This window comes from Rattus norvegicus, chromosome 10, assembly GCF_036323735.1.
Source record: "Rattus norvegicus strain BN/NHsdMcwi chromosome 10, GRCr8, whole genome shotgun sequence".
In the NCBI taxonomy this organism is placed as follows: Eukaryota; Metazoa; Chordata; class Mammalia; order Rodentia; family Muridae; genus Rattus; species Rattus norvegicus.
Genome location: NC_086028.1, coordinates 20,864,359 through 20,884,698, shown reverse-complemented (window position 1 = coordinate 20,884,698; position 20,340 = coordinate 20,864,359). Strand labels below are relative to the sequence as shown.

General features: G+C 44.9%; 1 protein-coding gene across 1 annotated transcript in view; it reads left to right on the top strand.

Annotated features, from left to right (window-relative positions):
• The window catches only part of Wwc1 (WW and C2 domain containing 1), a 154,265-nt gene that overhangs the window by 73,739 nt on the left and 60,186 nt on the right, over positions 1–20,340 (top strand). The window contains exon 3 of the mRNA NM_001427362.1: positions 3,021–3,224. Within this exon, the coding sequence (NP_001414291.1) occupies positions 3,021–3,224 (204 nt within the window). The remainder of the gene's footprint in view (positions 1–3,020; positions 3,225–20,340) is intronic.

The window sequence follows — 20,340 nt, the reverse complement described above, 5'->3', positions numbered from 1 at the left end:
TATTGAGACAAATGCAAGGAGGGAATGAGACTTTTGCAGCCTTAATCTTTAATCATTCAGAGTCATGGACCCAGAGCAATCTAACTTGTTTGTGCTGTCCTTGAGCAACATTCTTCTCTAATTCTGTCATAGTTTGGTTTTCGGTGGTTGTTGGAGCAAACACCACAACCAAAAGCAACTTGCAGGTCAGAGGATATTTCAGCTTACAGCTTACAAGACAATCATGGAAGGAAATCAGGGAAGGAACTCAAGGCAGGAACCTGGAGGCAGGAACTGAAGCAGAGATCATGAAGGGATACTGTTAACTGGCTTGTTCCCCATGGCTTGTTCAGTGTATTTCTTATAAAAACAACCCAGAACCACCTGCCCAGGGATGGTACCACTTACTTTCCCACAGGTAAACCTATGGAAGCAATGTCTCAGTTAAGGTTCCCTCCTCCCAGATGAGTCCAGTTTATTTTAGGTTGACATAAAACTAACAAGCAGATCCATTAGGACCGGGCTCCACGACCCTGCATTTTCTGTAGTGGCCTCCATCTGTTGCAAAGAAAAGTTTTCTTGCCGAGGAGGCTACATTGTTAGGGATTGTGCTGCTTTAGTAAGTTAATGGTTGTAGAGTCTCCCCCCACAACCATGATTTCATTAGCACTGAATGGTTAGCTAGGGTTCCAGTACCAGACATGATTTCCCTCTCGCCGATCGGATCTTAAATCCAGTTAGAGAGCAGTTGGTTACCACCAAGGCACGTGTGCCACTACTGCACCCTTAGGGCTATCGTGCCATGCTGGACATTGATTTGCTTCATAGGAGTCATTGCTGGGTAAGATTGCTGGTTGCATCCTTTCTTTGGAAGCTGGCATGGACCTGCTGGTACAATAAAGCTAGTCTTCAAGGAGAGGGCATTCAGATCAAATCCAGTTCCTGGGTCTCATTTTTATCTTTAGTTAATATTTTCACAGGTTTAGAGTATTACTTGGCTAGTTTTAATTTGTAGCTCTCCACATGGCAACAATGTTGCATATTCCCCAGATGTTCAGCCGTTTTGTTTTTTTTTTTTTAAACAGTGGCCCTACATGTTGTCACACTGTCAGAAATACTGTGTTGCTAACTTTGTGAAAAGCAGGTGTGTGGTGTGTATCAGAAACAGGAGGGGGGGCTGGAGAGATGGCTCAGTGGTTAAGAGCACCGACTGCTCTTCCCGAGGTCCTGAGTTCAAATCCCAGCAACCACATGGTGGCTCACAACCATCTGTAATGGGATCTGATGCCCTCTGGTGTGTCTGAAGACAGCTACAGTGTACTCATATATATAATAAATAAATAAAATTTTAAAAAAAGAAACAGGAGGGATGGGTGTGGTGGCACAGGCCTGTGATCCCAGCACAAGGGGTAGGAGAGGAGATGCAAAGTTCCGGAGTGTAGTAGCTGTATGCACACTGAGAATGTGTGTATAGGTTGAGATCTGGAGCTTAAGATGGAGTGAAGTGGTTCTCTGTGATGTCTCCAATAAACTAAGAGATGATCGCGGTGGCTGCCTTTCTGTGGGAGATATGTGTGGGAAAAAGGTGAGGGAATGATGGTTTGGGTTGTACACTTTGTAGTATGGTTAGCTGTCCAACTCCTTCATAACTTTATACATATGGACAACATGTGTAACTTTAGTAAGAACAAGAACTGAAAGAAATAGCCAGGATGATCTTGAGGTGCCTATCCAGGTAGGGCACTATCTACTGTGAGGGACAGCCATGGCAGCTGGAGGGCTGGGCTGTAGGAGGGCCATTTACAGAATGACTAGTTAAGAATCAGCAGCATTTAACCTGACTTCAGTGAGGCACCTGAGAACCTGGTTCCTGGAAGGCTAGACCTCAAGAGCGGCTGGTACAATTGCTTTCCATATGGAAAGGTGGTAGAGGAGGGAACTCTTTACCTCACACCATATGGGCCGAGACCCTAAACATAAAAGCTACAATTATAAAACACCTAAAAGAAAACACAGGCAAAAAAAAACTGAGCCTGGTATGATAGCATAATATATCTCATCTCAGCACTAGATACTATACTTCATCTTAGCTAAAATTCGGAGGTGTGAGAGGTCCAGCATTAGAGAAGATAGAGTTGGACGACCTCTTGAGACCAGAAACTCAAGAACGATTGTGGGGTGGTAGGGAGGCAGGGTGGGGGTTAGGGATAGGGTTAGGGGGTGGAGGAAAACTGAAGTTAGGAGAAAATCTAAAACATTTTGAAACACACACACACATATTTGGACAATATACAAAAAGCACTAACCATAAAATATAGTAAATCTAGCTTCCTCAAACTAAAGCCTCTCTTTTTCCCCTAAAAAGATGCCTTTTTCAAAAGAAACTGACAGTACAATAAAGGAGAAAATATTTGCACAGCACCTAGCATTCCGAGTATATAAAGGACTCTTATACTAAGAAGCTCAAATATATGCTTACCATTTATCATGTTTTTGTACAAATGTATGGCCACCTGAATTTAAAAAAATATATTTTTATGAAAAATTAGTATAGGGGGAATTACTGGTCAAGGGTATTAATATTTTATGCCTCTGTTCCTAATATGTATTATTATACTATTCTATTTTATATTGCTAACAGAGTACAGGATGCCTGTTCGTGGTTTTTGAAACTGATGAGTGATTGTCTTTTCCTTTTACACTGAGCCATAGCAGATGGCCTTAAACTTCTATTATGCCCTTAGCCTACTCCTTCTTTTGCTTGTTCTCAGATAGAACTCGGTGTTCAGTTTGAAAACTGATCTTGAATTATTTTTTTGGTAGTGTGACAAATCCGGATGGAATTGCTTTGCCATGTAGTAATTTTAACCCATTTATATTTATTGGCTACGATATGTACTTATCAATATAAAGAAACCCATCAATATAAAATGATGAGTTTCTGTCCATCACACTTTTGGTGTCCAGTGGTGGGCTCTATAGCCCACCAACACAATAGGTACTTGTATGGGCCTGACATATTGTTCTGGGATCTGTTTCAGAAACCACTCAGATCGAGGATCCGAGGGTGCAATGGCGGCGGGAACAAGAGCACATGCTGAAGGATTACCTGGTGGTGGCCCAGGAGGCTCTGAGTGCACAAAAGGAGATCTACCAGGTGAAGCAGCAGCGCCTGGAGCTGGCACAGCAGGAGTATCAGCAGTTGCATGCCGTCTGGGAGCATAAGCTGGGCTCCCAGGTTAGCTGTGAGTACCTTCCATTGCTGGCGCCATTGCTGGCATCCCTGACTAGTACAGCAAGAACTATTCACACTGAGTACTGTCAATAGCTTCTGTACTTAAATCTGTCCCTTAACCCTCTCCATTCCTCTTACAAGACTACATATCTCTATTCTATTGTCCCTCCTGGTACCCTTTCTCTCTTTCTCTCTTTCTCTTTCTCTCTCTCTCTCTCTCTCTCTCTCTCTCTCTCTCTCTCTCTCTTTCTTTCTTTCTTTCTTTCTCTCTCTCTGTCTCTCTTTCTTTCTCTCTCTTTCTTTCTTTCGTCCCTCCTGTTACTTTTTCTTTCTTTTGTCCTCTGGATTGTGGGCGTCCATGCATTATATGCACATGTATGTGCTGACGCTGGCACCCAGGCATAAATGTGGAGGCCAGCAGGACTGGGTATCCTGCTCTCTCACTCATCTTGCTATTGAGAAAGGGTCTCTAACTGGAGTCAGGCTGGTAGCCAGCAAGCCCCAATGGTCTTTCTTCCTCCTCTTTACTGTCTCCCCCCAATTGCTATAGTTACGGGCACACACAGCCATGCTCAGCTTTTTCCACGAATGCTGAGCATTTTAACCCAGGTCCTTATCAGTGCACAGCAAGTGCTCTTACCTGCTGAGTCTCCCCCCCCCAACCCCCCAGCACCCCACTGCTTTCTGTGTCGAGCATCAACTTGTCCGCCATTTTTACCTTGTTTCGTTCCATTTCACTTGTGATCATTTTTTTGGAAAGTTAAGCAGCTTCCATATCGCTTCATTTAAAGCTCACCCACCACTGTGGGAGATGGGGAGCAGCAGGGGGAGTTTAATGGGGACAAAGGTTTTGCTTTGGGGACCCCCCCCAAAAAGTCATAGCAATGGATAGTTAATAATGATGGATATGACACATTTACAACACCAGGAATATACTTCTTAAAAAAGATTTCTTATTTTATACATATGAGCACACTGTAGCAATCCTCAGACATACCAGAAGGGGGCATTGGATTCCATCACAGATGGTTGTGAGCCACCAGGTGGTTTCTGGGATTTGAACTCAGGACCCGTGGAAGAGCAGTCAGTGCTCTTTACCGCTGAGTCATCTCTCCAGCCCAGGAGTTTACTTTTATTATTCTATTTTTCTTTATTCTTCTCTCATGCAATACTCCTGACCGCAGCCTCCTCTCTTTCCCCTCCTCCCACTCACCCAGACCTCCCCTCTCGACCAGACCCTCTGCTCTTCCGTTTCCCTTCAGAAAAGAGCAGGTCTCCAGTGATATCGCCTGAACGTGGCAAAACACGATGCAGTAAGACTTGGCACAAACCTTTGTATGAAGGCTGAATGAGGCAAGCCAGTAGGAGGGGGAAAAGTTCCCACGAGCAGGCCAAAGAGTCACTGACACCTGTGCTCCCACTGCTAGGTGTCCCACAAAACCCAAGCTAAACAGCCATAGAACATGAGAGTGCCTAGTGCAGACCCACACAGGCTCAGCATTTGCTGCTTCAGTCTCTGTGAGCCCTATGACCCCTGCTTAGTTCATTCTGTGTTTGGGTTCTCCCAATATCTCTGACCCTTCTGGCTCCTACAATCCTTTCTCTCCCTCTTCTGTGGGGTTCCCCGAGCTCTGCCTCGTGTTTACTGCGGTTCTCTGCATCAGCTGACTGAGGAAGCCTCTCTCTGATGACTGGGCTAGGCAACGATGTATGAGTACAACAGAATATCATTGGAATCATTTCACTGACTTTTTGTCAGTTGTGTTTGCTTCTACCTAGGACCAGCTTCCAGGTCCTGGCCATTCAGGCAGTGTCAGCCATGGGCTTCCTCTCATGACTTGGGCCTCAAGTTACACCAGTCATTGGCTGGCCACGGCCCTAAGCTCTGAGCCACCATTGCCCCAGCACATCCTGCAGGCAGGACAGGTGGTGGCTTGAAGGTTTCTTGACTGAGTTGGTACCCCAGTTCCACCACTGGGAACCTAACTTGGTTACGGAAGAAGGCTGGTTCAGGTTCTAGATCCTCCATAACTGGGAGACCTCGCCAGGGTCAACCTCACGGTTCCAAGAAGTTTCAACTGCATTAGGGTTCCATATTGCCCCCAAATGCACACCTCTCCCATTGCTTTCTCCCCAAAGTCTCTCCTTCTGCCCCTCCCCTACCTGATCCCTCCTGTTCCCATCCTCATCTATCCCCAGTCCACCCACAAAATCTATTTCTCCTTTCCAGAGAGATTTGTGCATCCCCTTAAAGCCCTCCTTATTGCTTAGCTTCTCTGACTCTGTTGTTTATCCTTTACTTAGCAGCTCCTATCCACATGTAAGTGAGTAGATATCGTGTGTGTCTTTCTGGGTCTAGGTTACTTCACTCAGGATGATCTTTGCTAGTTCTATCCATTTGCCTGCAGACTTCACGATCTCATTGTTTTTAACAGCTGAGTTAAATGTACCATTGTGTCAATGTAACACACTTCCTTTATCTAGTCTTCCGTTGAGGGAACACCTAAGTTGTTTCCAGCTTCCGATGATCATGAATAAAGCTGCTATAAACATGGTCACATAAGTGTCCTTGCAGTAGGATGGGTCATCTTTTGGGTACATGCCCAAGAGCGGTATAGTTGGGTCTTGGGGAAGATCGATTCCCAATTTTCTGAGGAACTACCATACTGATTTTCATTAGTGGCTGTGCAAGTTTGCACTCCCACCAGGAGTGTACTTAATGTTGTGAACAGAGTGCTTTAAAATATTTAAAATGGTAACCTTGTGTGTGGGTGTGGTTTCGTTTTTGTTGTTGCTGTTTTAAGGTTTCCATGTTGCTTTTTAAACTTTTTGTTTTTATGTATACGAGGGTTTAGCTTATATGTGTACCTGAGGAGGTCAGAAGAGAGCGCTTAACTAGTAAGCCACCTTTCTAACCCCTGTTTTTTGTTTTGGAGACAGGGTCTCATAATGTAGCCCAGGTTGCCCTTTAACTCTCAGAGATCCACCTCACTCCCCACTTCCTCCCACACTGGGATTAAAGACATGTACCATGATGGCCAGCCTTTTGTACATTTTAAAATGTGTGTGTACATTTTATCTTGTGTGTTTTATGTATGTATGTAGACATGCGTGCACATTCACACACACACACACACACACACACACACACACACAATATGCCAGAGGCCACCTTACAAAGCTTGGCTCTCTCTATCCTGAGAGTGTCCTTTGACTTGCTGGGTAGCCAAGGCTAGCCTTGAGCTCCTCGTCCTCCTGCTTCTACCTCTTAAGGATGCAGGTATTCTAGCTGTGTGCCATTTCTATACCTGCATCTGCCTCCTAATTGCTGGGATTATAGACATGTGACTTCACATCTGATATGCCACTACTTTTTTTATGAACCAAATCTTCCCTATGTTTATGGGGTGTTTATTACATGCCTGGAACCTTCCTGCAATCTCGATATGTGGTATTTTCAGCAATCCTCATAGCGCTTCTGTTCCATTCAAGTATTAGTCAAGGTGCTATTAACCATCTTAAGAGATAAGGAAAGTAAGGCTCAGGATCAGTAATCCGCCCACATTGTTACAGCTGGTGAGAGACAGTTATAACATGCAAACCCATCTGTCACCTCTGCCACTTTGAGTTGAGGTCAGGCATGGGGTTAGGCATGTGACCATGGTGTCCATGCATCTGTGGCTTGGTTGTGATACCCTTGATTTGGGAGGTTCATTTAGCTAGCAGGCTGGGGCTAGCTGTGATGGACCAGCCACTGTCCCAGTCCTGCCCCTGCTGAGACATTCAGGAGCTGCCCCACCGGATCTCAGCTATCTAGAGGTCCTATGACATGCTAGGAGGCTTCTAGCATGGAGTCTGACTTAGTTAATGAGATCTTCTGTAATACCACACCACAGCCTAGATAGCTTCCAACACAATGTTCCTCCACAGTTATAGAGGCTGGACATCAGAGATGAAGGAAATGCTGGCACGAATGGGCTCCCATGAGAGCTCTCTTGGTTTACACATGGCAGCCTTCTTGTTGTGACATCACACCATATGGCGGAGAGAGACTGCAGGCTTTCTGGTTTCTTACAGAAAAACCCAAGTAGCCCAAGTCTCAGGACCTCACTTAAGCCTGCTTACCTTTCAAAGGCCCGGTCTCCATCATTTTGGAGGTTAGGATTTTATATAGAAAGTTGGGGACTCAGTGCACATTAATATCGTTGCCTCTGTCCTGAAATGGAAATACTATTTGTGATGTTTTGTATATGCTTGGCTCAGGGAGCAGCACTATTAAGAGGTGTGGCCCTGTTGGAGTAGGTGTGTCACTGTTGCCTGGGCTTTAAGACCCTCGTCCTAGCTGCCTAGAAGCCAGTCTTTTCCTAGCAGCCTTCAGATGAAGATGTAGAACTCTCAGCTCCTCCTGCACCATGCCTGCCTGGATGCTGCCATGCTCCCGCCTTGATGATAATGGACTGAACCTCTGAACCTGTAAGCCAGCCCCAATTAAATGCTGTCCTTATAAGACTTGCCTTGGTCATGGTGTCTGTTTACAGCAGTAAACCCCTAACGAAGACACTACTGTTGCCAGTGAAACTCTTACTTGAACAGGTGACACTGATGTTTTTCCTTTCTCTAAAGCTCCATAGTTTGAAAACGGGCAAATGGACCTTTTTTTGTGGCGACGGTTACATGGTACAGAGTAATAGCCTACGAATTATTTCCTAATTTTAGGCTGTGAACTGTCCCTTTTCAGGAGATATTTTTCAGCTTTTATCTGCTGGGTGGAATGGACATCACCAGTAAATAGCCAATTGGCATCACAAGCCCTTTGAGATGGGTACTTCATAGAGTTTCTCCTGTACAATAATATTCCATCTGAACCTTTCTATCCGTGAACACAGCCAGATGTATCCATAATGTAGACTAGTGTGCAAGATAACTGGTCTAAATTTTAAAAGGTCAAAGGAGCCACTTGGGGTGGGCAAGAAGGCATGGAAAAACTATGATGCCAAGCTTAGTGCTGTAACGGTTGATGACGGATTGATGCATTGAATATGGTGTGCGTTTTCAGCTATCGATAGTGCTTCTAGACATTATTATTTGTTGAATTTTGGGGGAGGGGGATTGGGAGGCTGTGGAGGTGAGGTGTCCTGGGGCTCAAACCTAGGTCCGTGTGTATCCTAGACACACTCTACAGCCCTAGCCTGCTTGAAGAATTACTGTGAACTGAGAGTACCACTAACCAGGCAGACGGATGAATTAACAATCTTGGGAAAGGTAAAAGCTGGCAGATTTGGTCACGAATGGGGGTAGCATGCCCGTGAGCCCAGCTACTGCAGAGGATAAACCATGGGGATTACATGTCGGAGGCTAGTCTGGGTTACAGAATGATTCTTTTTCCTTTTATTTGGGGGCTCAGTACTAATTTTTTTTAAATTTTTTTAAACATTTATTTATTCATTTTGCATGAGTACACTGTAGCTGTCTTCAGACACACCAGAAGAGGGCATCAGACCCCATTACAGATGGTTGTGAGCCACCATGTGGTTGTGGGATTTGAACTCAGGACCTCTGGAAAAGCAGTCGGTGCTCTTAACCACTGAGCCATCTCTCCAGCCCCTCAGTACTAATTTTTAAAGGGGGAGTAGGTATCTATAGAACTCAAGGGTACAGTGCTTGTCTAACTCGTGCAAGCCCTGTGTTCTGTCCCCAACACCACAAAATGAACAAAACCCTGGGTGATCTAGGTAAAGGATGTATCAATATTCGTCACATCCTTCTTGGATTTGGGGATAGAAACTTGCTAAAATTAAAGGTCTTGCGAGAAACACCGTGTGGTGAGGGCAGCCGTGGAAAGCAGTTTCTCAGAAGGCCTGGGTGCACACATCTGTTGCCATAGCACCGACCTTGGAGAGCATACCCACCACACTCAGACTCTTCATGTCTAATTGTGAGAATGTTAATAACGCCTTTCCTGACGAGCCCGTAGCAGAATGTTTAGCTACAGTGCCATTGACCTTCGGAGCAGACACTGAGGGGGTCCTGCATGTGGAAGGAATGTTCAGCACCCTTCCTGCCTCTGTTCACTTGGTACCAGCAGGACCACAAGCAAAATACATTTCCAGACATCTCAGTGTCCCATAGAAGGCCAAATTGGCTCTATTTGAAAGCCACTGGCCTAGGGAAAGTACCTGGTACAGTTTCCTTAGAAACATGTTAACAGCTAAGTAAATATCCCCATCAACACATAACTCCAGGGTTAAAATGGGACTTATCTCAAAGTCCCAAGCTAGATTGAGAGGATTTACATTTTTTTTTAATGTGCATGTGTATACAGATACACATGTGCCATGGTGCAGCTATGAATGAAGACCAGTCAGACTTGACAGCAAGAGTTTATCTGCCAAGCCATTGTATCTGCCCACAATATAAAAAATTAATATTTTTATATCAATCGATTAATTTTATATCAATCAATTAATTTGTTTGTGTGTATGTGCCCATGAAAGTGTGTGCATGCACGTGGGTGGTGTGTGTGAATACCTGGGTGTGTGCAGAAGAGGATCTCAGATACCTCAGAGCTGCAATTACAGACAATTGTGGGATGTCTAGCTTATTATGTACATGCTGAGATGTAATTTACTTATGTTTAAGGGCATGCTCTCACCATGTGGCTCTGGCTGGCCTTGAACTCTCTATGTAGACCAGACTGGTCCCTGACTCACAGAGATGCACCTGCTTCTGCCTCCAAAGTACAGCGGTTAGAACCTGTGCCACCGTACCTGGTCCCGTATAACATTTATCAGGGGCAGCACTGGAGACAGACTGCCTGGCTTCAAGTGCATGATACGCAGTCTGCCAGCTCTATAACCTTATAACTTCTTGGTCTTCTCTTATGTGTACAAAACTGATCTAATAACAGTGTTTTCTGGGGCACATTATGGGATTTTAACCACTCAGTTGTCCATTCATCAGTCAAATTATATTATTATTTATTGCTACTGTGAAGGAATTTGACACATTCATTTGTCAAATTTGGGTCAAAATGGTCCCCGGCACAAAGAAGACAAGCTGAGCTTCCCTAATCTATAAAACCAAAATCTAAAATGTTCCAAAATCTACTTAGGTGTCACTGTAATACCATGTGAGAGATGTCACATCACGGACTTGGCGTCACTCACAAAGGTCCTTAAAGTATTGTCAAAGCTACTTTCAAGCCAGATGCAATGGCACGTATCTTTTTTTTTATGCTATTTTTTTAATTTAGAGAATACTTTATTAGTTTTTGTAATCAAACCCACGTATATAAAACCTTACATATTTAATACAGTGTGTTACCCCTGTACAAATGGAAAAAACTTAAGTTCAACATTTCTAGACCAATATGGCTGTTAATTTCTGTACAGTGCCAACTCAACACAGTAAACGGGGATACTTTTTTCCAAAGTTGACAGCACAGCTAAAGTTTCAAAAAATTCAAATTATATATCTGTATATATATATTTATATTTATATAAAAAGACCAATAATAGCAGTGTGTTATGCATCAACAGCAGCAACAGCTTTTCCAGGTTCTGCAGTCATCTGAACAAAACTGTAGAGACATCCAGCACACTCCATTAAAAAAAAAAAAAGTAAAAAAACAAAACCCGAGAAAACAGCACAGTTCTGTTACTCTTGTGGTACCTGGCACCATTTTTTTTTAAATTAGCTTCTCAATCATCATCTGGAAAGAAAACATTCTGAGCTACATCATTAAAAACAGCTCTGATAAAGCACGGTCACTACTACGTATCATAAAGCAGGTACAAGCTATTTTACATCCACAGAGGTATGATACAGTACTGTCCTACATCTATAATACTAGAGGATACAATTTAAAAGGCATTATTTGAGACTTGATTCTACTTTTCCAGCAGAGGGCCCAAAGGATGGTGTGACACAGCTTTGTAAAGAAACATACTCTAGACAGGATTTCCTTTCACTAGTGGCACACTTCTAAGGATTCATTCTCTCCATGAATGTCAGCTAAAACCGTTATTAAAAAAATGAAATATCCCTAGAACAAAACCGTATAACCACCGGATTCACATGAAGATGACCTAGTGGAGACAAGCTGGACCTCACCTTACCAACAAGCTATCAAATCTGTTATGTTAAAACAGTGAGACCTCCAAGGAAGGAGATGCCAAGTAGTGCTTCAAAGCTTCGGACCACAATCAAACACAGCATCCTTTTCAACAGAAGCAGAAGCTCATCTGAATATGCTCATGGATGCTGACATCAACATTTAATCATCTCCTCACTCATCCAGGAAGAGGGGGAGATCAGTTACTACTGTACTTTATTGTGTTCAACCAAATCACCATGTTACAAAAATAGCAAGCTGCCATAATAAAAAATAAGGCTCCTCTATCCAGCACCAGATAGCATCATTTTACTTTCAAGCCTAGAAATTGCACACTTGTATATAAACCAATCGAAGATGAGGATTGAGAGTTCATCTTGGTGGATTTTTCCTTTGATGAATATGAAGTGTCCTTCCTTATCTTTTTTGATGACTTTTAATTGAAAATTGATTTTATTTGATATTAGAGTGGCTACTCCAGCTTGCTTCTTCTGACCATTTGCTTGGAAAGTTGTTTTCCAGCCTTTCACTCTGAGGTAGTGTCTGTCTTTGTCTCTGAGGTGTGTTTCCTGTAGGCAGCAGAATGCAGGGTCCTCATTGCGTATCCAGTTTGTTAATCTATGTCTTTTTAATGGGGAGTTGAGGCCATTGATGTTGAGAGATATTAAGGAATAGTGATTATTGCTTCCTGTTATATTCATATTTGGATGTGAGGTTATGTTTGTGTGCTTTCATTCTCTTTGCTTTGTTGCCAAGACGATTAGTTTCTTGCTTCTTCTAGGGTATAGCTTGCCTCCTTATGTTGGGCTTTACCCTTTATTATCCTTTGTAGTGCTGGATTTGTAGAAAGATATTGTGTAAATTTGGTTTTGTCATGGAATATCTTGGTTTCTCCATCTATGTTAATTGAGAGTTTTGCAGGATACAGTAACCTGGGCTGGCATTTGTGTTCTCTTAGGGTCTGTATGACATCTGTCCAGGATCTTCTGGCCTTCATAGTTTCTGGCGAAAAGTCTGGTGTGATTCTGATAGGTCTGCCTTTATATGTTACTTGACCTTTTTCCCTTACTGCTTTTAATATTCTTTCTTTATTTTGTGCGTTTGGTGTTTTGACAATTATGTGACGGGAGGTGTTTCTTTTCTGGTCCAATCTATTTGGAGTTCTGTAGGCTTCTTGTATGCCTATGGGTATCTCTTTTTTTAGGTTAGGGAAGTTTTCTTCTATGATTTTGTTGAAGATATTTACTGGTCCTTTGAGCTGGGAGTCTTCACTCTCTTCTATACCTATTATCCTTAGGTTTGATCTTCTCATTGAGTCCTGGATTTCCTGTATGTTTTGGACCAGTAGCTTTTTCTGCTTTACATTATCTTTGACAGTTGAGTCAGTGATTTCTATGGAATCTTCTGCTGCCGAGATTCTCTCTTCCATCTCTTGTATTCTGTTGGTGAAGTTTGTATCTACAGCTCCTTGTCTTTTCTTTTGATTTTCTATGTCCAGGGTTGTTTCCATGTGTTCTTTCTTGATTGCTTCTATTTCCATTTTTAATTCCTTCAACTGTTTGATTGTGTTTTCCTGGAATTCTTTCAGGGATTTTTGCGATTCCTCTCTGTAGGCTTCTACTTGTTCTCTAAGGGAGTTCTTTATGTCTTTCTTGAAGTCCTCCAGCATCATGATCAAATATGATTTTGAAACCAGATCTTGCTTTTCTGGTGTGTTTGGATATTCCGTGTTTGCTTTGGTGGGAGAATTGGGCTCCGATGATGCCATGTAGTCTTGGTTTCTGTTGCTTGGGTTCCTGCGCTTGCCTCTCGCCATCAGATTATCTCTAGTGTTACTTTGTTCTGCTATTTCTGACCGTGGCTAGACTGTCCTATAAGCCTGTGTGTCAGGAGTGCTGTAGACCTGTTTTCCTGTTTTCTTTCAGCCAGTTATGGGGACAGAGTATTCTGCTTTCGGGCGTGTAGTTTTTCCTCTCTACAGGTCTTCAGCTGTTCCTGTGGGCCTGTGTCTTGAGTTCACCAGGCAGGTTTCTTGCAGGGGAAAAGTTGGTCCTACCTGCGGTTCCAAGGCTCAAGTTTGCTCGTGGGGTACTGCCTAAGTCCTCTCTGCGGCGGCAGCAACCGGGAAGATCTGCGCCGCTCTTTCCGGGAGCCTCCGTGCACCAGGGTTCCAGATGACGTTTGGTGTTTTCCTCTGGCGTCTGGATGTGCACAGAGTGCAGTCTCTTCTGGTTTCCCAGGCGTGTCCGCCTCTCTGAAGGTTTAGCTCTCCCTCCCACGGGATTTGGGTGCAGAGAACTGCTTATCCGGTCTGTTTCCTTCAGGTTCCGGCGGTGTCTCAGGCGCAGGGGTCCTGCCACCCCTGGGCCCTCCCCTACGGGAACCCAGAGGCCTTATACAGTTGCCTCTTGGGCCAGGGATGTGGGCAGGGGTGGGCAGTGTTGGTGGTCTCCTCCGCTCTGCAGCCTCAGGAGTGCCCACCTGATCAGGCGGTGAGGTCTCTCTCCCAAGGGGTTTGGGAGCAGAGAGCTGCTGCGTGCCAGGATCCGCGGGTGTTGGCACGTATCTTTAATACCAGCCCTTAGGCAGAGACAGGCAGATCTCTGTGAGTTCAAGGCCAACCTGGTCTGTATGGTAAGCTCCAAGTCAACCTAGGTTACTGAGTGAGACCCTGCTTCAAAATAAGTCAACAAATAAAGTAACCTTCCGCTCATATAAGCATGAATAAATTTCCTATATTTTTGCCTTGGGTCCTGTCCCCGAGATAACTCATTATGTAAATGCAAGCATTTCAAAATGCAAAACTTCTGAAACCTGAAACCGATCCAGCACCACACATTTCAAACGGAATGCTGTGCCTTTAAATACACGGCCAAAGACGGGAAGCGAGGGATGTGGTTCTTCAGATCATCAGTACGACTTCCAGATTTCCCAAAAAAGACTGAGCCAGCCTCGGAGGCCACCCCCATGGGGTCATATCAGGCAACTAGATTGGAGATCCAGACGAGCCAGGGATTGTCAACTCCTCAGCCCAGCGATCCCAGTTAAAGGATACCTCCAGAGTCTCATCTTGATCTTCATTTAGGGTTTATAAGTCTTCTTGGACATCAGACTGGCGAGGACACATGCCTCAGATGGCCTGCTGGGGCTTGTGAAGATTTCGTCATTTGGCCTTGACTGCTGTGAGTACCTGTCACAGGTGGGGCCATACCTTGGGATAGACTTCATCGTCAACTCGCTGGTGTCATCTCCAGCCCTGTTGGGAAGCAGAAAGAAACATGTATTGTGCCCCTACTGTATGCTTAGAAAGCAATAATCAAGGTCCTCCACTTACACTCTCCAGCAAGGCAGTGTTGTTACTATTCTACGGGCAAGGAAACTGAGACCCCAGAAGGGCAAGTGGTCTTCTCCAGAGTCCCATCACTGCGGGACTGCAGGCGCTTTGGTACCACCCAGGCAGGTCCGATCTTCAAATCTTTATCCACTTCATTTAAGGCAAGTTCACAAGTCACATGTCAAGGTTCCCGGCCTCCATCTGGGTCCCTCCCAGCCTGAAACAGGTGAAGACTTGGGAGATCTGATTCTTTGAGGCCTTGCTCATTCCCCTCTCCAGACTTTGATTTCCCAACTGAGAAAGGAATCACCAAGATGCCATAGTTAGAATACCAGCAGGAGGGCTGAGGTGGCTCAGCCTGTAAAAGTGCCCACCTATCTGTCTGAGTGTGCTGGCCAGTTTTACGTCAACTCGACACAGCTGGAGTCATCGGGGAGGAGGGAACCCCACTTGAGAAAATGTCACCATAAGATCAGACTGTTATCAAGTTTATAGGACATTTTCTTAGTGAGTGATTAGTGCCACCCCTGGGCTGGTGGGTCTTGGTGCTGTAAGAAAACAGGCTAAGCTCCTCCATTGAGGAGTAAGCCAGTAAGGATCACCGCAGTTCCTGCCTCCAGGTTCCTGCTTTGAGCTCCCGTCCTGATGTCCCCAGAGGATGGGCTATAAGTTGTAAGAGAAAATCAACCCTTTCCTCCCCGAGTTGCTCAGTCAGGTAGGTTTTGTTTGTTTTGTTTTGTTTTGTTTTGTTTTGTTTTGTTTTGTTTAAGTGCAACTGTAAGAGTACAAACCAGATAATTCCCTACCTGGACAGCCTCAGAGGAGGGAAAATGAACAGGAAATGGGGAAGCTTACAGCTCTGTTGCTATGTAAAGCATATAACCCAGCACAGCAGCAGGTAGCACTGGAAACAGCTGTGAAGGGAAGAGAGTCTTGAAAGGTTGCCGGAGACAGACTGCGTCCCATATTGGTACAACCAGGTGATTACCCATCTCTTACCTGGAAAACGACTGAGGGTATGTACTGGAGTCCCAGGACTGGAAGTTAGAGGATTCCGGGCAAGTTCAAAGCCAGAACATAGCATACTAAAAGGTAATTATTATTTGAACATAAACACAGGCTTTGGAGAACTCAACCCTCATGTCTGGTGCCCAGAATGGTGGCAGGCTATCCCCCAACAGGCTGGATAGGACTCTGGGAGTCCTGGCCAGAAGAGAGATACGAAGAAAAAAAAGATTGAAAGACACAGATATTGGGGATTCCTGAGTGAGACAGCCACAAAATCATGGGCCTCGAAGTGTGTAGTCGAGCAGATTAGCTCCCGCTTGTTAGCACATGCAGCCGCTGAGACTTTGGATGTCCTTGTAGCAGAAGAAATAGAGCCTGACCACACATGAAGGAGAGGCTCGGGGGGAGTAGGAAGTATGCATGAGAAGCTGATCTCAGCAGAGGCTCCGAGGCCATGAGGCAAGACTAGGGAGCCGTGTTTCAAATCAAGGAGACTTCCAAGATTCACATGATGTTTTAGAAATCAAAACATGAGAGATAACAGCTACATCGGAAGATGGGAACATACAACTGAGGAAATCTAGGAAGCAGAGCCAAAATACAGTGAGATTGGCAACGGGAGGGAAAACAGTGCTAGTGCCGAAAGCCTATTCCAGATCAAAATGTATACCATAGCACCGAGAAAACACAGAAAGAAGCCTCCATGAAATAACTCAGCGGAATTCCCCAGAACCAGAGGAGGGTTTGCACACCGAAAAGCTTCACCAAGTGCCCAATGCAGTGTGTGAAAGTCAACACAAACACATCCCCCATTTGGAAATTTGGAAACCCGGGAACAAGGAAACATCCTTCAGACATCCGGAGGGAAGATCAGGTCACACAGAAGTGATCAGGTCTCCAGTTGGTCCACACATCTTGCCAGCCACACTGGAGAACTAGACAGGCGCAATGCTTTTACCTTCGGGAAAGTCAATTCTGACCTAAAAACCCCCGCAACTGCAAAAGTATCTTTAAGTATAGAGTAGAGAAGGTATTTCGAGACATGTGGGATTTCAAAACTTTTGCTTCCTTCCTGTTTCCTTTCCCAGGAAGCCACTAGAAGTGAAGTTCTATCAACATAGCGGGGTAGTATAGAAGGAGAGACCTGAATACAGCAGAGAGGAGGAGCCATAAAGCCAGAGCCCCTGGGTGCTGGCTATGCTTACCTGGCTCCCAGGTCATGTGGAAGCTCAACACTTATTGACAGAAGGCATGTGCTTGCCTCCAAGAGAGGGTATTCGGATAATGCAGAATGTGGGGTTGAATTCGTGATGTATTTGTAGACACTGAGCTAATGTGAAAATGACAATTATTACTATCTCTGGGAGAGTGGAGCAAAAAATGGACGAAACAGGACAAGTAAATGAAACCCTCTGACTGGCTCTGCCCTGAATCATTTGCAGAGCAAGAGTGCACAGAAAGAGTGCAGATGCTGAAGGCAGCTTTAACCAAAAATGTGATGTGTTGGGGATATGTGCCGGCGAGAGAGGGGCAAGCGTGTGGTGTGGGCTGGGAAAAGAAGAGAAACTAAAGTTATCATCCCTTGGGGGAGGGGGACGAGTGCATAATGCCTAAAACCAGAGCAGACCGAGACATACCACTGCACAGGTTATTCGGACATAGAGGCGGATAGACAAAGCCCTAGCCCAAAGGGTGGGGCTGAGCGGTGGGATGCTTGTCTAGCATGTGTGTGTGTGTGTGTGTGTGTGTGTGTGTGTGTGAGAGAGAGAGAGAGAGAGAGAGAGAGAGAGAGAGACGGAGACAGAGACAGAGACAGAGACAGAAATGGTTCCATTCTGGGGTTATGAGTTAGAGGGATAGGAACTATAAAATGTTCTCTCTCTTTTCTTTTAATAATAAACCTTACCCTGGGCTGGTGTCTTCGTCAGGGTTTCTATTCCTGCACAAACATCAGGACCAAGAAGCAGGTTGGGGAGGAAAGGATTTATTCAGCTTACACTTCTACATTGCTGTTCATCACCTAAGGAGGTCAGGACTGGAACTCAAGCAGGTCAGGAAGCAGGAGCTGATGCGGAGGCCATGGAGGGATGTTACTTACTGATTTGCTTCCCCTGGCTTGCTCAGCTTGCTTTCTTATAGAACCCAGGACCACCAGCCCAGGGACCGCACCACCCACAATGGGCTGGGTCCTCCCACCTGTTGAGGAAATGCCTTACAGCTGGGTCTCATGAAGGCATTTCAACAACTGAGGCTCCTTTTCTGTGATAACGCCAGCTTGTGTCAAGTTGACACACAAAACCAGCCAGTACAGTTGGTTTCTTAAACTCCACTCATATATACCTTTTCTAAAATTATTAAGATTGATGATTAATCGAATTCAAAATAATTACTAATTAAAATAATTAAATTAAAATAATAATTACAATAAATAAGGAAGATCAAACAAGACAGTTTTTAACGTACTGTTGGGATAGGAAGTTCTTTCCGTGGAAGGCAGCGAAGGGGCACACAGAGTATCAGGAAGCCAGCTCTCCGTGTCCTGACCTCTAATCACTTGACTGTGTTGCTTTGTGAAAACCTGTTCAACTGTATACATGTGCCATATAGTGTGTGTGTGTGTGTGTGTATGTGTGTGTGTATTAACTTAAAAAACTGCATTGTGCTATATATGCACGCGCACACACACACACTCTACATCTCCCTGAACTCTCAGCCTCCTGAATGCTGGGATTATAGATGTTTTACCATACCTGGCTCTTGGAGGTCTCTGTGAGAGAGAGAGAGAGAGAGAGAGAGAGAGAGAGAGAGAGAGAGAGAGAGAGAGAATATTCACCAGGCTGTACTCCATTTCAACAGCTTTGTGTATAAATTGTGCATTTCATAAGAATTCTCCAACGAGTAAGAATTCCAGTCTTTGACAGTACCGTTGGTAGGAATATGTTCTCTTTTGGCTTCCTTTGCTTCCAGAATTTCTGAGCATGTCCGAGGAATGCTAATGCATTTCACAAGGACTTACTACCCCCAGCATCACCTTCCCCCAGTCCGGGGGTCAGGAACTGCCACTTCTGACAGGTCTTCAGACTGTTACTGTCTCCTTAATGTCTCTCCCGTAGTGTAGCGCTGTGCCCGGTACCCCAGCTTCCTGGTCAGTGGGGGTTGGGAGAACGTGATGCTTAGAACAGGCAGCCCCTCCGATGACCCTTCTGCATATATCTCCATCTTATTTCCACACTGACAGCTCCTCTAGGCTCTTCAGCCTGTTCTTACCATCCAACGCAGATAACAGATGGCGCGAACCACTTTAAAATGCTGGGAAGTTACCTCTTTGGAGGATACGCGTAAGCCAAATTCTAGCTCGGTATCCAGCCATGTCCCTCCCAGAGCCCCCCCCCCAACACACACACACACCAAGCCCACAGAAGAATAGAAGAACTAGAAGGCAGGAGGTGATGACACCCCCTGCGCACCAAAGGCCGGGCAGCCCTCCCCAGCCCTGCTTGTCTCTTGAGATAGCATCTAGACCCCATCGCCATGGTCACCACCGTGAGCTTTGCTGAACCGCTCTGCTGCCTACTGGCACCTTCCCCTTGCTATACAGAGTAGTTTCTCTCATTTCCCAAACTTTAACTCTCTGAGTGTGTGACTCAAAGCCCCGCTAAAGTATTTTAGCGAAATCCGAACACCAGCTTCTCAATTCGTTGCTGCCAGATGATGAGAATTAACCAGAAAGCCTGGTCTCCGCTCGCTCTGGTTCTTACCACGGCCTTCAGACCACCAAGAGTGTATGGGGTGGGGAGGTGAACTAGCCCCGTACAGTGTGACTCAGGACACTCCAGGAATAACTTCCCTACTGAGAAAAACCGTTCAACAGTGGGCAAGAGTGTTTATTTAGGACTTGATGATTCTCCTATCCAGACACGTTTCCCTGTTACCACGCCTGGGACACGCAGAGCCAGGTCAGCGGTGACTCTGGTTTGGTTAGGGAGCTTATGGTCTGTGGTAATTTCCCACTGTCTCCTTCTCTTCCTCGAAGTACCTCACACTGTGCGTTCCCTTTCATAAACCACAAAAGGACAGATACTTGTAAGAGGCAGTGAGGAAAAAGGGTTTGGTGACACAGGGTTTCTCTGTGCAGCCTTGGCTGTCCTGGAACTTGCTCTTTAGAGCAGGCTGGCTTCAAACTCACAGGGGTCTTCTGCCTGTTTCTGTCTCCCAAGTGCTGGGATTAAAGATGCTAAACTGTAGCTAGCATGAGGAGATTACTTAGGACGAAGATGTTTTAAGGTGGTATAATTATAGGTTTGTTGTTTTCTTCTCAAATGGACATTAATATAAAAATTTAGCTTTTTAGCATCTTTATTAGAAAAGTGGGTACTGGGGGCTGGAGAGATGGCTCAGCGGTTAAGAGCACCGACTGCTCTTCCAGAGGTCATGAGTTCAATTCCCAGCAACCACATGGTGGCTCACGACCATCTGTAATGGGATTCAATGTCCTCTTCTGGTGTGTCTGAAGACAGTGTACTAACATACATAAAATGATAAATATTTTTTTAAAAAGTGGGTATTTATGTTAGAAAATATGACAAAGACAAAAAATACAAAGGTGGAAATTAGTTTCATTTATCATCCCGCCCTCCGGACAGCAGTGCTAACCAAGGGTCTCGCACTTGC